The 17,244-nt window shown below is 41.0% G+C and overlaps 1 protein-coding gene across 6 annotated transcripts in view; it reads right to left on the bottom strand.

The window, feature by feature from the left end:
- The window catches only part of LOC139459707 (rap guanine nucleotide exchange factor 1-like), a 129,088-nt gene that overhangs the window by 57,272 nt on the left and 54,572 nt on the right, over nucleotides 1–17,244 (bottom strand). For all 6 annotated transcript variants that reach the window (XM_071241349.1, XM_071241346.1, XM_071241347.1 and 3 more), the window contains exon 2: nucleotides 8,555–8,757. In XM_071241349.1, coding sequence (XP_071097450.1) covers nucleotides 8,555–8,757 — 203 coding nt within the window. The remainder of the gene's footprint in view (nucleotides 1–8,554; nucleotides 8,758–17,244) is intronic.

Genomic DNA, 17,244 nt, shown 5'->3' with positions numbered 1-17,244 from the left:
CCCTTCTCAGCTCCATCAGCCAATACTCATCCCATTCTCAGCTCCATCAGCCAATACTCATCCCATTCTCAGCTCTATTAACCTATACTCATTCCCTTCTCAGCTCCATCAAAATATACTCATCCCCTTCTCAGCTCTAGAAATTAAAAGACTAAAGTGAAACCTTAATACTCGGTGGTTCCCTATTAAAATTATTTTTATTCAGCCTTACACATACACTTTATTTCATGGACTTTTAAGCTAGTCTACATTTTCAGTATTGCCCTTCCTCCACACACATTCCATCCACCATTGGCTCTTCCCACTCATCCTTCCAATCAAGCCTATTAATAACATTTCTTTCACTCCCTTCCCTCCAAGAGCTTCTCTATTCTCTATTCATCTAGAGAGACCCTGAAACAAGTATTTTCAATACAGCCCATGCAAGTTCTTCATTTTCAGGGGGGGCAAGAGGGCCCAGTCGTCTAAGGCGCAGCGATTTGCTGTGCAGAGTTGCGTCCCTTAGGCACACCAGATTGGTTGGTTGGTTGGTTGGTTGTTTTACGCCGCACTCAGCAATATTCCAGCTATATGACGGCGGTCTGTAAATAATCGAGTCTGGGCCAGAAAATCCAGTGATTGATATCACAGGCATTGATCCACGCAATTGGGATCGATGACATGCATCAACCAAGTCAGCGAGCCGGACCACCCGATCCCATTAGTCGCCATTTACGACAAGCAAAGTCGCCTTTTACGGCAAGCATGGGTTGCGGAAGACCTATTCTACCCCGGATCTTCACAGGTCGGGCACGCCAGAAACCTATGATTGTGGGTTCAAAACATGGTTTGCAGCCGTTTCTAGATTTGTCAGCACCATAGCCGTGCTCGTGAGTTTCACCGAAGTGGTAAAAGTCTGAGACCTGCATCGCTTCGGGCTTTCCTCCCACATTAAGCTGACACACCATGATATAACTGGAATACTGTTAAAAGTGGTGTTAAACCCAACTCACTCACTCACTCATTTTCAGATACCTCAGTAATCTAGTCTACACTTCATCCTCAACCCCTCCTTCCACTAATGTTAGAAATTTGGCTTTAACCTCCCTGTGCAGATTCCAGGGGCGAAGTTGTGCCTAGTATCTTGTGTCGACTAAAATGGGGATTGGGTGGGAACAATGGGTGTAACTGTAGTAATGTTACAGACTGTTACTTAAATAAACATTCACTTATGACAAGGACCCCAAGGCTAGATGGGCTAGCTAGGTATATATGACCTGTTATCCTTAGGGTTATGACAAAGACCCCAAGACTCCAGATGGGCTAGCTAGGTGTATATGACCTGTTATCATTAGGGTTATGACAAAGACCCGAAGACTAGATGAGCTTGCTAGGTTTATATGACCTGTCATCATTCGGGTTAGGACAAGGAAGCAAAAACACCAGATGGACTAGCTACGTATATATGACCTGTTATCATTAGGGTTATGACAAAGACCCGAAGACTAGATGGGCTAGCTAGGTGTATATGACCTGTTATCTTTAGGGTTATGACAAGGAAGCCAAAACACCAGATGGCCTAGCTAGGGGAATATGGCATGTTATCTTTCGGGTTATGACAAGGACCCCAAGACTCCAGATCGGCTAGGTAGGTGTATATGACCTGTTATCCTTAGGGTTAGGACAAGGAAGCAAAAACACCAGATGGACTAGCTAGGTGTATATGACCTGTTATCATCCCCTCCATCACCAAGGGAGCTGGCCAGTGTTCAGGTACAGACAGACACTCTGTTATCTGCCCCTGTCATCTTCACGCTCATCATCCGGCAAACTAGCCAGGCTGACCAGCACCAGATGGATGGAAGAACATGCCCATCTCAACCCTAGCCCTCCATCACCACTCCTGTAACAGGAAACCCGTCACCATAGCAACAGATAACATGGAGGTACTATCTAGTTTCCACTACAACATGAAGGTATCTGTCTGTCTGAGATGGGGTACTACAAGATATCCTGTTACATGTACAATATGGTCTGTAAAAGATAAAAGCCTGCCACTACTGAGATATGGACTGATAGTGTCTGAAGGCATATCTGATGATTTTACACCACATGCCAGTGGAACCTACCAAAGTGCCGGAGTATGTGTGTACTCTGGCAATACCACTGGGGAAAATCCATCTTCTTTCATCATACAAACAGCTACAGATGCTGACAGGTAGCCTAGTGGTTAAAGTGTTCGCTTATTTGGCCAAGGCCTGGGTTTCTTTTCCCCACATGGGTACAAAGTGTGAAGCCCATTTTTGGTGTGCCTAGCTGTGGAATATTGTTAAACTTGGCATAAAATAATAACCACTCACTCATTCACTCACAAATGCTGACAACTTTCTAAATGCTCTTGGGATCAATGTTTTGTTGGTTTCTTGTTTTACATCCTAGTGCTCAATATTTGCAGCAATAAGATATCAAGTCAGGACAACACAAACCAGTGACTGATATGATAAGCATCAGCTAGTCACAGAGCCTGACGACCCGACCATTTAGTTGCCCATGGCCCCGATCACAAAGCGATTGTAGCTTCACGTCAGTCGTAGTCCATGTTAAAGTATGGGAGTAAATAATAATTATTGAGGTGTTTGTGTAATATGGAATAAAGAAAAAACAATTTACAATCTCTTAAACATTTTACATTTTGAGAAATGGCAAATTGAAACTAATATCTTGATTTCGTTTTAAAGAAAGTGACTGTTATATTATTACTGACTGAAAGTGCGTGTCTGTATGTTTACAACAGTGATCACCAGATTCACTTCAAAAGCTATTTAGTCGTGGATAATTTTATCAGAAAAAATGTCTGCCGCAAGACACAAACAAGTGGAGAACTAGGAGATTCACGAAAACATAAAGCTTAAAAGTTTGCAGAATTGTGAGCACAATTTATCAAAAATTGGTTGCAGCATTAACAAAAATTGACCCCAGATTTTTTATTTTTTTGTCACGGATTAAAGTTGGGACTGCTCTAACTATGATATCACCACAACAAAACACTATACCACCACCAACACTATGATATCACCATTAACACACCCATATCATAAATAACTGTTTCTCAGGAAATATTCAACAGCAAACACTTCTGCCAAGAACAAATGTTACCGTAATCACAGGAAAGTATGGCTGTGCTAAGGATATGATTCACATGGCGCTAATCCAACTGGGGGCACGTTTCAAAAGCTGTTGATATCTATGCAACATATATCCTTGATTTGACACACCTGATATCCTTCCTCAATGCAATTACAAGGTTTGTCTCCATCCACAGCAATAGATCATCAGATGCAGATGCACATGTAAAATAGCAGCTATTACCATGAAGAGTGACAGTGGATATTTAGTTTGACACGGCCCCTTCAGCAGATGCCCTCATGGGGAAGCGGGGAGAGTAAGTGATCCTCCAGTGACTCAATCAGGCACTTCACAATCACACACTTCGTATTCACAATAAATTATGTCATGTACATTCCTAATCAATGAGCAGTCCATTCAACACCAGGCTTTCTCATGACAAATCCCTCCTCCTCATCTTCCGTCCTTCAACCCCATGAACATGATGTGGCTCCGACTAGATCTTCGATTACCCTCCCAGTTTGCATAAAGAGTTTGGGGTACATGGGACCCATTCTGCCCCGAGAGGATAGATTTGGGCTGGCACCATAGTGTTTGAAAGGGGTCCTTCCCATAACACTAATATTAGAATAATATCAAAAATAACACAGATGACCTCAATGACACCAGGAACTGGTTACCCCCTTATTTTCGACCACTGCACCCACTGCACCACAGCTAGACATTTAGTCTCTGAAATCTTATATTACACAATATCCTTCTTGACTCTAAAATAAAAAATATTTCCCTATGCTGATTTCAGATAGAGCTAGCTTGAGCCGGCTAGACTTTATTTTTTTTCATAAAATAAATATATTCCACGGTCACGGTGCAGGACTAACATTCCCCATGTCAGGTTCATTAAGTAATGTCTTACACAATTAAGAATTAAAGTAACTTGAGTATCTTTTGTTGTTTTACGCACAAGTCAGCAGTATACGAGCTATATCACCATGGCTGGAAAATAACTGATTTTGGAGGATACAGAGGCACACCGAAGTTGATATTCTGAGCAGCATCCTATGCCGCTTGAGTACAATGACACACAATCAACCTGACTCTGATGTTCTGATGTCTCCTTGTACGACAAACAGGTTCCTTGAAATACCACAAGTAACTTCACAATATTGACTATTGCAGAGTTCGAAATGAGTCAAGGAGTGGTTGTCATAATCTTGTCAAAAGTTAAGACTAATGGGGACTCCAGATTCAAATACCACAAGAGGAGACCTCAAAGACTTCCCTTAATTCAAACACTGATCTTGTCAGGAAAGAAGACGCTGTTCTCTATAGTACATATCAACACAGAATAACCTTTAGCTACAACTATGGTCATATCTTCTTATTTTCCAATCATAAGGAAAAGTGAGTGAGCTGAATTTTATACCACTTTAAGCAACATGCCAGCAATATCAAAGTGAGGGACACAAGAAATGGGCATCACACGTTGTGGGGAATTGAACTAGGGCCTACGACGTGATGAGGGAACACTTTAACCACTAGGCTACCCCATCGGGACACAAGAAATGGGCATCACATGTTGTGGGGAATTGAACTAGGGCCTACGACATGATGAGCGAACACTTTAACCACTAGGCTACCCCATTGCCCCCTTAAAGAAAAGACTTCAGTTTGTGCCAAACACTTTTAAGTCCACTAGCCCAAACAAGGCTCTTAACATCATGTTCAGTAGATCTATTAGCTGACCTTACTGGACTGAACAGAATTTTACTAGACTCAGGCTTCGGAATAGTGGCAGAGCTGGCTAATAAAAATAGATTGAAATTGTTTTTATCTTACTTCTTGTGGATCTTTTGACTTGTCATTTCACTAAAAGATATCGGAGTAAACTCACTACCCTGCCATCACTCCCAGCATGCACCACTCGGCAGTCACCGTTTACTTTTTCACAAACTTCAATTATTCCATAAACATGATAAACACATCACAATCGGCTCCCAATCTCTCTTCTATATACAGACGTGTTTCTGCCACACAGTGTTTAATACTTTCATATCAACAGTTGGAGGAAAATAAAAATCAGTGTAACAGAAAACACAGCCTTCCTGTGTAGGAAAGTTGGTTGAGATTACTGAGAAATAGCCCTGTGCACTGAAGCTCCTCGGTAGCTCCTGGCAGACGCAGAGAGGGCAGCGGAGCCTGCATCATTCAGACATGAGTTTTCTTACACACTGATGGAAGGGAAGAGGTAAGGATATTTCACCATTTTCATTATAACACATCATCTTAACCCGTAGTTGTTTTTCAGTCAAAGAATAAGGATATAATAACTGATCATACAATTAATATTGCTATACAGGAAGTGATAAAACAGGTATTCCAAAGGACAATATTTTCAATGAGGGATTGTTTGATAGGCATTTCTTAGAAGTTGATGGATGACGAAGTAGGCACAATTTATGGATAACAACCTCTTTAATGTAATTAATCACACGACAGAACTTGTTACTCATAAATTGTGTCTACCTTGTTAGTGAATCTGGTTTAAAGCCATCCATAAAACTATTTTAGTCATACCAAAGTTCAATTTCTGAAGAAAGTCCAAAGTGACACAGATCCCTGTGGAGAAAAAAGAGCACAGGCACAATAAGCCATCATATCCATTTCAGTCTGCAATCACTAACAATCTCCTTGTCCTACAGACAAATCTACCATGAATATTTTAATTTTTTATGTTATAAATATACAATGATATATTTAACTTGTGATGCAAATTAAAAAATTTTTTTAAAAATTTAATACATTTTTTCCCCTGAATATACATTAGATAAAATAGTTCTCACCTTAATGTCTTGTTTGGTCAAAAGTGTATTTTTTATAGAAAACAGTTTTATTTGAATCATATAAATACAAGTTGGGGACAAGTGATACTTGTACAAATATTTGCCCCCACTGTCAAAAAAAAGTTAACTACGCCCTTGGCTTGTATTATTCTGGACTAAAGCTGAGATTATAGTGCTAGCTCACTCAGATACCAAGCCGCAGTTTAACATGAATACCCCACTAAGACAAAGTATACTGACTCCGAGTCGACCAGTCCTTATTTTCTCCCCTTAATGCCGAGCGCCAGGCAGGGTAACAACAAGTACCATCTTTTAACATCTTTTAAGACACGGCCAGGGATTGACCCTGCACCTCTTGTTCTCCAGACGGACGTTCTACCACTAGACCACGAAGGCAATCAGATTAAGAATACATCAAACTTCTAGAAATCAAACTTCTAGTCTTCCTACTTCATAACCATTTGACTCAATTATTTCAAGAGACAACATTCACAACCATGGACAAATAACATTACCGACGAATCTGGTAAATGTCACATGTTTCTTCAGGGAGTAATTTGACTGGATAATTGTCACATGTGCCAACTAATGTGACTGTCATGTTTGACAGATGCTTGCAATACCTATCCTACTGACACGAATACTTGTCACATGTGTCAGCATTCATACTCGACAATCTGCTACGAATAAAAAGCCCAAATACCACAACAACTCCGAACATGCAATTAACAAATAGCCGGCTAATTGCCACATTAACATTTGTCCAATACAGCTCATTAGAGTTCCACACACAGATAACTGGCTACATAATTGTAAACCTGCGAAAACAGAAACTTTAAATTTCCTCGAAAGTTTGTGGCCCTTATTTCAGACATGACGTCTTGTTTGATCACATCCTAGAATTAATATTACTTGTCTTAACAGATATAAAGTGTTGCCATTCATTTTGATAAAGCAATTATTGATTAAATTCTTGCCAATTAACAGTAATGGACTGTTTGTTTACATTATATCCTATATTTGTATCATATTTTTGTGTTTGTTGTCTGTTGTGTATAGTGAAGGAAGCCCTGTCCTAGGTCATAGGAGTTATGTCCCTTGATTCCAAGACAATGCATAGCAATGGATTCCATATCAATAGTGAATTATCCCAAAATGTTCATTTCTGTCATACGATTCTAAAAACTAAATAATTATTCTGACTGTACAATGCAGATGCCAAGAGCAGCACCAATAATGGCTTGTACTCCACAAGACTGATCTACAGAACGAGTGTTCAACTAAAATGTAGAAAATGTCCGGTGGGATAGACTTTTCATAAAATTGACATTTTTAGAAAGACAAAAAATGGGACTACATATTAGGGCTGGGACGGGTAACTCGTGTACTCGGGTCAGGTGGGTACTGAGTAGGACGCGGGTACCCACAGGACTACCCGGACCCATGGTTAGTCACGTGATATATTGTTTATTTGACAAAACATATCTAAAACTATGGTTACACTACAAGTCACAATTGTTCGCATTTCTGTCTGACTATGCACCCATTCCTTCTGACCTTTATAGGTTTGAATAAAGATAAAACTTTAGTCAACTTCAGTGTATGCATGACCAGATCGTTAGATACATGTATCTAAATACATTTTACCAGGGCTACGGTCAAACTATTCCCAATCAGACTTTTTACACCCAAGTCTTGAGACATATAGCGGGTATCCTGATAAGGTCAGGTAATAGCGTGGTGGGTACCCGGATAGTAAATTTGGACTTATATTTCTAAAATGTTCAATCATCTTATGTGACCACTTTCTAAATGGCAGTGTGTGTTCATAGCTTTCGGCCACGGGAGCCGTGCCAATTTACTTGTCAGAGGGGTACACAAAGTATGTGATCTAGACAACCAGTTGTTGGACTTTCATTTTGGTTGAAGTCTCGGTGGCTGAGTGGGTTAGATCGCTGACTTTGTGTGCTTGCGATTAGGTGCCTCACTCTGGCACCACTTTCTAAATGGCATTGTGTGTTTAAAGTCAAACATTACTTGACCGACTCGACAGATATTGGTAATAAGGATATTTTTTATTATTTTGTTTTACCACAGATGGCTTCTTTAGAACTGATGTTAGTTGCAATGTAGGTCATAATAGCAGCAATGATATGTGAAAACATCCAATTTGTTTCCAACCGTAAAAGATGGATGTTTCTCAGTGATAAAACATTTGGTCACAAGTGAAACAATGGGTTGGTGGGGTGACCTGGAACACAAGTGATTGAGTGAGTGAGTGCGTGAGTTGGGTTTAACGCCGCTTTTAACAGTATTCCAGTTATATCACGGCGTGTCAGCTTAATGTGGGAGGAAAGCCCGAAATGATGCAGGGTCTCAGACGTTTACCACTTCGGTGAAACCCACGAGCACGGGCATGGTGCTGACAAACCTAGAAACATAATCGGGGTGAACCGGGATTTGAACCCACAACCATAGGTTTCTGGCTTGTCCAGGGGACGTAACTCTGCACAGCGAATCGCGGCGCCTTAGACGACTGGGCCACCCATGCCTCCTGGAACACAAGTGTCTTATTTTGGCGTAACTTGTCTAGTAGATCTACTCACGTCTGTGTCTTCTGATCTGTCTGTTTTGGACCCCTCATTCATGCTATTGGTTCTGCTGACGGCCTTCGACTGCTTGTTCTTCGGGGACTTATTTTCAGGAATCATCTGTTGTGCCCCTGTCGACGGCCTCCGCTTAATCTTCGTTTTGATGTCATCTCGGAATGATTTTGCCTTCTTCAACATTTTGGAGCCTGAAGATTTCTCTGTAACAAAAGAATAAGAAATAAGTATGACAAAAACAAACCACAGATTTTCTAGAAAAAGAAAAGAAGTGTAAACATTGAGTGAGTGAGTGAGTGAGTGAGTGAGTGAGTGAGTGAGTGAGTGAGTGAGTGAGTGAGTGAGTGAGTGAGTGAGTGAGTGAGTGAGTGAGTGAGAGTGAGTTTTAGCAATATTTCAGCAATGTCCCCATGTGGGGAATCAAACCTAAGCCTTCGTCTATACAACTATAGACCTTATGAGGCAACTACTCGGCCAATGAATATAGCCAGAGATGATCTGGACCTGCCACGGGCCCATATTCAGCCCCAAATCTGCAGAAAGAACAGTAATAATAACAATGATAATAATAACAAAATAAAAACACTAAAAAATCCACTTTTGAACAATATAATATTTTTTCCCTATTTGCTGGCGAGGCCACTTAAGTCAGGAATCGTAGATAAATCATTGCTGTCAAAAGTCCTTACAGTACATAATAACGACTAATATAGACGTCTCACTGCCAACTATACATTGCCATGGCAGTGAATCGCTTAACCTTAATTCTACTAGAAACTACCATTGCTATGAGGTGAGTGAGTGAGTATGGTTTTATGCCGCTTTTAGCAATATTCCAGCAATATCACAGTTGGGGATACCAGAAATGGGCTTCACACATTGTACCCATGTTGGGAATCGAACCCGGGTCTTCGTCGTGACAAGCGAACGCTTAAACCACTAGGCTACCCGACCGCCCCTTGCTATGAGGTGTATTCAGCTTACTTCCACCAGGAAGTGACACTGATATTATGCCATACATGTCACCTCAGTAAACTGGGCTCTGTCTTTTCATTCGCCTAAACTCACTTAAACATGAACAGCTGTCAACCCAGAGTTACTCCAAGTGTTATATAATCTAATGATTTGATTAAGATAAATATACAATTACATGATTAATGATTCATTTGAGAGTTCTGAAATGAATATATCACAGATTAAACTGGGTGTTTCTATTTACGAGTCCTGGGGATTCCAAGCAATTATTTCGGGAGTCTGCTGCGTGCAAATATTGGTCCCAAAGTGATCACTGAACCAACAACACTGCCACTGTGAAGATCCCTGGTTAGAACTGGTCTTCAGCAACCTATGCTTGCAGCAATGGTAGAAAACAAGTATTTGTCACAGAGTGACGAAATATCCCCCGCCTGTACACCATAGTACCAAATATGAAGACAATCCAGCGATTAGTTCTTGAGATATTGTGGCAACACCGTTTTCCAACTCCAAAAACAGATTTGCCTGCCTTGACCTTGAAAATGGGGTCAAGGTCACCAAATCTGACAGGTGTATGCGGTGTCTGTATATACACTATAGTTCCAAATATGAAGACAATCCAGCGATTAGTTCTTGAGATATCGCGGCAACACTGTTTTCTAACTCCAAAAGCAGATTTGCCTGCTGTGACCTTGAAAATGGGATCAAGGTGACCAAAACCGACTGGTGTCTGCGGAGTCTGTATATACACCATAGTTCCAAATATGAAGACATTCCAGAGATTAGTTCTTGAGATATTGCGGCAACACCGTTTTCCAACTCCAAAAGCAGATATGCCTGCTGTGACCTTGAAAATGGGGTCAAGGTCACCAAAACTGACTGGTGTCTGCGGAGTCTGTATATACACCATAGTTCCAAATATGAAGACAATCCAGAGATTAGTTCTTGAGATATTGCGGCAACACCGTTTTCCAACTCCAAAAGCAGATATGCCTGCTGTGACCTTGAAAATGGGGTCAAGGTCACCAATATTGCGGCAACACCGTTTTCCAACTCCAAAAGCAGATATGCCTGCTGTGACCTTGAAAATGGGGTCAAGGTCACCAAAACCAACTGGTGTCTGCGGAGTCTGTTACCTTGAAAATTAAGTTAATGTTACCTTGAAAATTAATTTAAGGTCACGAAAACCGACTGGTGTCTGCAGAGTCTGTATATACACCATAGTACCAAATATGAAGACAATCCAGAGATTAGTTCTTGAGATATCGCGGCAACACTGTTTTCCAACTCCAAAAGCAGATTTGCCTGCTGTGACCTTGAAAATGGGGTCAAGGTCACCAAAACTGACTGGTGTCTGCGGAGTCTGTATATACACCATAGTTACAAATATGAAGACAATCCAGAGATTAGTTCTTGAGATATTGCGGCAACACCGTTTTCCAACTCCAAAAGCAGATATGCCTGCTGTGACCTTGAAAATGAGGTCAAGGTCACCAAAACCGACTGGTGTCTGCGGAGTCTGTATATACACCATAGTTCCAAATATGAAGACATTCCAGAGATTAGTTCTTGAGATATTGCGGCAACACCGTTTTCCAACTCCAAAAGCAGATATGCCTGCTGTGACCTTGAAAATGGGGTCAAGGTCACCAAAACCGACTGGTGTCTGCGGAGTCTGTATATACACCATAGTTCCAAATATGAAGACAATCCAGTGTTTAGTTCTTGAGATATCGCGGCAACAAGCAGGTGGGACGTACGGACGGACGTACGGACGGTCGTGAATACTATATCCCCCGCTTCGCGCTTTCGCGCGGCGGGGGATAATAACATTTTTGTCCCCCAGTTCTCATAATGATAACGGTATAGCAAAACCCTTAAAAATGGCAAATTTCTACTAGTCCTTATGATACCTTAACTATTGGGCAGTTTGGCAAGGATTACAGGACTAGTGCCAATTTCTAACGCTGTTGCAGTAAGAGGCGACTAACGGGATCGGGAGGTCAGGCTTGCTGACTTGGTTGATGCATGTCATCGTATCCCATTTGCTTAGATCTATGTTCATAATTAATGTCACTGGATTGTCTGGTCTAGATTTGATTATTTACAGACCACCGTCATATAGCTGGAATATTGCTGAGTACGGCGTTAAACAACAAACAAACAAACAAAATCAAACATTGGTTACAAGGCTGAAACATGTATTACCATACTCAGACTTCCAGCTAGCAGCAACGAAGTCACAAACTGCTTACACAGAGTAGTAGATATGTAGTGGGATATGAAAAAGTGGCCAACACTACCTTCTGACATATTGAAGGATCTTCTCGATGGCTTCGTGGCCGAGAGTCTTCATGTCTAGAAACTACAATGTGCACATGACCACCATCACGGCCACTTCAGGTTAAGTAGGTCAAGTTCAATCAGGAAATACATTGTATATTCTGGCTAGGATGCACACTGATACTGGGAAAGGAAACTTTCTTTTTCCTCGACTGTGTTAGAAACTGAAATACTTGGAAATTACAGTGCAGCGAGGAGAATTGTGTCTACAGGGTTCACAGTGTGTGTGTGTGTGTGTATGTGCGTGCGTGCGTGCGTGCGTGCGTGCGTGTGTGCTTGTGCGTGTGTGCGTGTGCGCGCGTGTCTGTTAGCTCACTGAGATACCATGCCACAGTTTAACTTCAATACCCCACTCAGACTCAGTATACTGACTCTGAGCCGACCAGTCCTTGTCTTAGCCCCTTAATGCCGAGCACCAGGCAGGGTAACAACAAGTACCATCTTGAAAGTCTTTCCGTAAGAGGCAGCCGGGGATCAAACGCCGGACATTCCACTCTCTGGGCACACAAGACCTTGGAGGCATTGTGTGTGAGTTGACAGAGGTTGTGTGTGTGTGTGTGTGTGTGTGTGTGTGTGTGTGTGTGTGTGTGTGTGTGTGTGTGTGTCTGCTGATTTATTTTATAGTGCTAGCTCACTGAGATACCATGCCACAGTTTAAAATCAATACCCCACTCAGACTCAGTATACTGACTCTGAGCCGACCAGTCCTTGTCTTAGCCCCTTAATACCAAGTGTCAGGCAGGGTAACAACAAGTACCATCTTGAAAGTCTTTTGGTATGAGGCAGCCCGGGATCAAACGCCGGACATTCCGCTCTCCGGGCGGACACACTACCACAAGACCTTGGAGGCATTGTGTGTGAGTTGACAGGGGTTGATCTTGTGAGTAAGTAAATTGACAGGGTTTTAAATTCACACTGCCATTTAGAAAGTGGTCAAATGTAACAAATGTTATATTTCGGATAAAACTTTCTTTGTAAAGTACAGATTCTAATACTCATTTGGGTTGAGTCCCATCTGGGATTCGAACCCACACTCCCATTGACAGGGATTGATCTTTTGAGAGAGTTAACTGACAGGGGTTGATCTTGTGAGTGAGTTAAAAGACGAGTGTTGGTTTTGTGAGTGAGTTAAAAGACGAGTGTTGGTCTAGTGAGTTCAGTGACAGGGGTCTGTCTCATGAGTGAGTCAATTGACAGGGGTTGATCTTGTGAGTGAGATACCATATTCGACGGAATAAACGCCCAAAATATAATTTTGGTGAAAGAGTTGAAATATCAAAAAAATTTTGGTTTATACTGACAGCCTGAAATGATACAAAAGAAAAGTCTGTGTGTATTATACATGACAGATATATATTTCCAGAATTTAATTGCCCGTAATTAAGGGTACATATAACAAACGAGTGCGTATTATACACAAATATATAAGTCTTGTGTACATTGATCAATCGGAAGGGTGCTTATTGGGATTGTTCACTAGCGAATATATTAGCAAATATCGCTGTGGGCACATATTACGTCTCATAAGGTAATTGACAGGGGTTGATCTAGTGAGTGAATTAATGGACAGGGGTTGATTTCAATAATAATGAAAAAACAGTTTGGAATGCAAGTATTGTACTCAGCCATGTTGAGAATGAAACCACATCTTATTATGATGCAAACATAGTGAAAGTAATGGAACAGGCCCAACAGCTCAGGCTAAGGGACGCAAAGGTCTGATGAGTTACCTCCCTTGGAACTAACCACCAAATATGAAGTCCAAGCAGAATCTTTCAGTAAAACAGAGAGTACACATTTTGCTGCTGTTAGGACATGAATATACAAAGACAAGGACGGGTTAATGATCGCCTGCTGATCAATTCAGTTATTTACAATGTGACCTATATAGCTGAAGACTCCACTCCAGGGAAGGTGTGGTGAAAACACAAATACAGGGATAGAAATTATCATAAGAAGTCTTCTAGCCTGACTAGTGATAACATATAGGAACACCCCTAGAATGTTGAAAATTCTACTAGCCCTTAGGAAACTTAACCATAATTGAAACTGACCTGGGCTAATGGGCCAGCGTGAATTTCTGTCCTTGCTGATAGTATAGGGCTGTAACCACTGATCAAACTATTGAAGCATTGAAATTTTCAATGGTCCAAAAATATAACTTGTTAGGAGAGCCAAACAGTTATCCATACAGAAAACATGTATAAACTGCTGAACTTCCTGATCAGAAACTACTCATCAGGCTATCCGTTGTTTGATCAACAGGCATTTGACTGAAGGATGACAATCAAAAAAGCGAGACAAACTGGGGTGTGTGTGTGTGTGGGGGGTTGATCGGTTGGTGAGTGGGTGGGCTGGAGTGGGGGTGGAGGTGGGGGTGGGGTGGGGGTGGGGTGGGTGTGGGGGCCCCAACCAGGTCCAGGCCTGAACCCTAATGGGACAGAAATGTCAGATGCCTGAATCGGGATTAGGCTTTGTCATTGTGACGAATAGTGGAAGGAAATGCTTATCATATCAAATAAACAAGTATGGACCCCACCAGGCACTGACACCATGAACATTGAGTAACAATCCATGCCACTGATAAAGAGACTAACAACCGATCCACTTAGTCACCTGACCCATGAAGATCCAGGGTAGAATCGGTTTTCAGCAACCCATGCTTGCTGTAAAAGGCGACCATGCTCGTCGTAAGAGGCTACTAACGGGATCGGGTGGTCAGGCGCGCTGACTTGGTTGATGTATGTCATTGATCCCAATTGCGTGGATCGATGCTCATATTTATCACTGGACTGTCTGATCTAGACTCGATTATTTACAGACCGCCGGCATATAGCCGGAATATTGCTGTGTGCGATGTTAAACAATAAACAAACAAACAAACTTAGTCACCTCTTATGACAACCATAGTATACTGGGGACCAATTCTACCCAGAAACCCCATGGGACCAGCCCTTACAAACAAGACATTATCTTGCAATACATTTAAGTGGTACTTAATTAAATTAAGTCTTTGATGTTTATATCTTCATCCGTGACACTGTGTCAAACAAGGTTAGTGTAAAATCCCAAATCTCCATTGACTAACTCTCAGATGCAATTGTAACAAATGTAAAAGGTTTTCAATAAGGAATTTAAATCTTTAAATTGAAACAGGCCAAGAAAGGTGAAACCATCATGGTGACACCGGTTATCTGGAGTGAATCATACCTCACAGAAATTCTCACGACGCTTCACAAAATCCAATCATTATGTTATGTCGGTTGTGAACAGTCTGTTATGGATATGTTTCACTCAATACACCGGACTTTCACAAACATCTACCTACAGCTATAGACATGTACTTCCAACTTACTTTGGTCCGCGTACAAACAGCCTCACCACTCTTTAGATGCTTGTTGAATATACATTGTAAGGTCCCCTCTTTGCACACATCTGCCCTTAATGTGGATGATAAATCTAACCAGCATATTACATAGCAGGTGAATTAGGCGATGACAGTTTGTTTACAAATATGACGTAATACACACACCTTGCTGTTTTCCTCTCACTGGAAAAAGGGTGGAGGGATTATATGATTGTAGTGTTGCAGGGAGTTTGAGCTCTATTGAACCACACTGCACCTATTTTACTGCCTACACTTCTCAAAAGCCTCTGGGTATATTCTATTTTTGCCAAACACAGAGCATTTTTTGTCTGCTTTATTCAACATTCAGCCATCATTAGGGTGAGTGGGAGTGAAGTGATTCTTTACATAGCTTGCTTTCATGTCAAATACTATTTACATGAAACTTAGAAACATGACTGAGGATTGTGACCTGTTTGGCCCACAATCATGGACCTCAATTTTTTTATTAACTACAGAGACTTGAAGTGAATATTCCCAGTTAAGATAGTCTACAATACCTTTAAGCCTTCACCTAATCACCTCAACATGACACACAAACATTAAAACCATAAAATGGTAGAATCGGTTCTGTATATGAAAACTTAAAAAACACTGAAAATAAAAAATAATTTCATAAACAAATATTTCTCATTTTCTAAAAAGCAACATCAAATGACATTTAACTAATTATTACCAAAAATGCCACTTTGAGACAAAACAATGTGAAACTAATTTGAATTAAATCAAATTTGAGGTTTTGAGACGGTCCCCAGATGACACCCAATCAGCCAGTGAGATGCACAACTGCTGCAGCAAACGCAAAAACTACCCAGTACAGTGAGTACGATCTTTGCGGTCAATGCCTTATGAGACTACCCAATATTTCTTCGCACCAGCTGGGCTGTAACTTAAATAGCGCAACATATGCTGTTTCCCCAACAACTGTTTGTCGTCATAACAAAATTCAAAAAGCTGGTCCTGAATATTCTTAACAACTGGAATTTCTAACCAGCAAACTTCACTTTTTGTTGCGAACTGGAAACTCTACCCTCCCCATCACATGCCGAAATACATGACTCAATAATTACAATGATGAAGTTCCCCATTCCATCCAAACATGTACCTTACATCAAGGAGTCAGTGTACATCATTTATATAAATAAATACAAAAATACTGATGATTCAATTTTAGAAAAAATATTAGAGAAAAACAAGATGAAAGAGTTTAAAAATTGTCTAAAAATCAACTTCAAATGAATTTAAAGCATAACATTTGAGGCACAGAAAGAAAATAATCCATCAGCCAAGACAATTTTTTATATTTTGAATAAATTTTGCAAAAGTGGAAACATATGTGTTGTGTTCCATCTTGACAAGTCCTTCTCAGATTAAGCTCATATCTAGACAACCATATATTGTACAGACAACCCTTTATATGATGGACCCATGAAGATCCGGGGTGGAATAGGTCTTCAGCAACCCATGCTTGCCATAAAAGGTGACTATGCTTGGCGCAAGAGGCGACTAACGGGATCAGGTGGTCAGACTTGCTGACTTGGTTGATGCATGTCATTGTATCTCAATTGCGTGGATAGATGCTCGTATCAATCACTGGATTGTCTGGTCCAGACTTGATTACTTAAAGACAACCGTCACATAGATGGAATATTGCTGAGTGCGGCGTAAAACAACAAACAAACAAACAACAAACTTCAGATGATCACATCATTAACAGAAAATTCAAAAGATGTTTTCACTCTAATACTGCATCTTCCATGAGAGAATCATTACAAGTGATCTCTCGATTGAGACCATACATGCCTGAATAGGAGAATTGCTGTGGTATAACTGGAAATACCGTTCAAAGCGGCGTTAAACCCAACTCACTCATGCATCATTCAATTCAGCAAAGACGACAGACATATCCCATAATATGGTCAGACTTGCCCCAGATGTCTGAGACCTGATTTAAGTCACAGACAGC

Source organism: Haliotis cracherodii, unplaced genomic scaffold, assembly GCF_022045235.1.
Source record: "Haliotis cracherodii isolate W230 unplaced genomic scaffold, xgHalCrac1.p SCAF_13, whole genome shotgun sequence".
In the NCBI taxonomy this organism is placed as follows: Eukaryota; Metazoa; Mollusca; class Gastropoda; order Lepetellida; family Haliotidae; genus Haliotis; species Haliotis cracherodii.
This window is presented reverse-complemented; position numbering and strand designations above follow the sequence as displayed.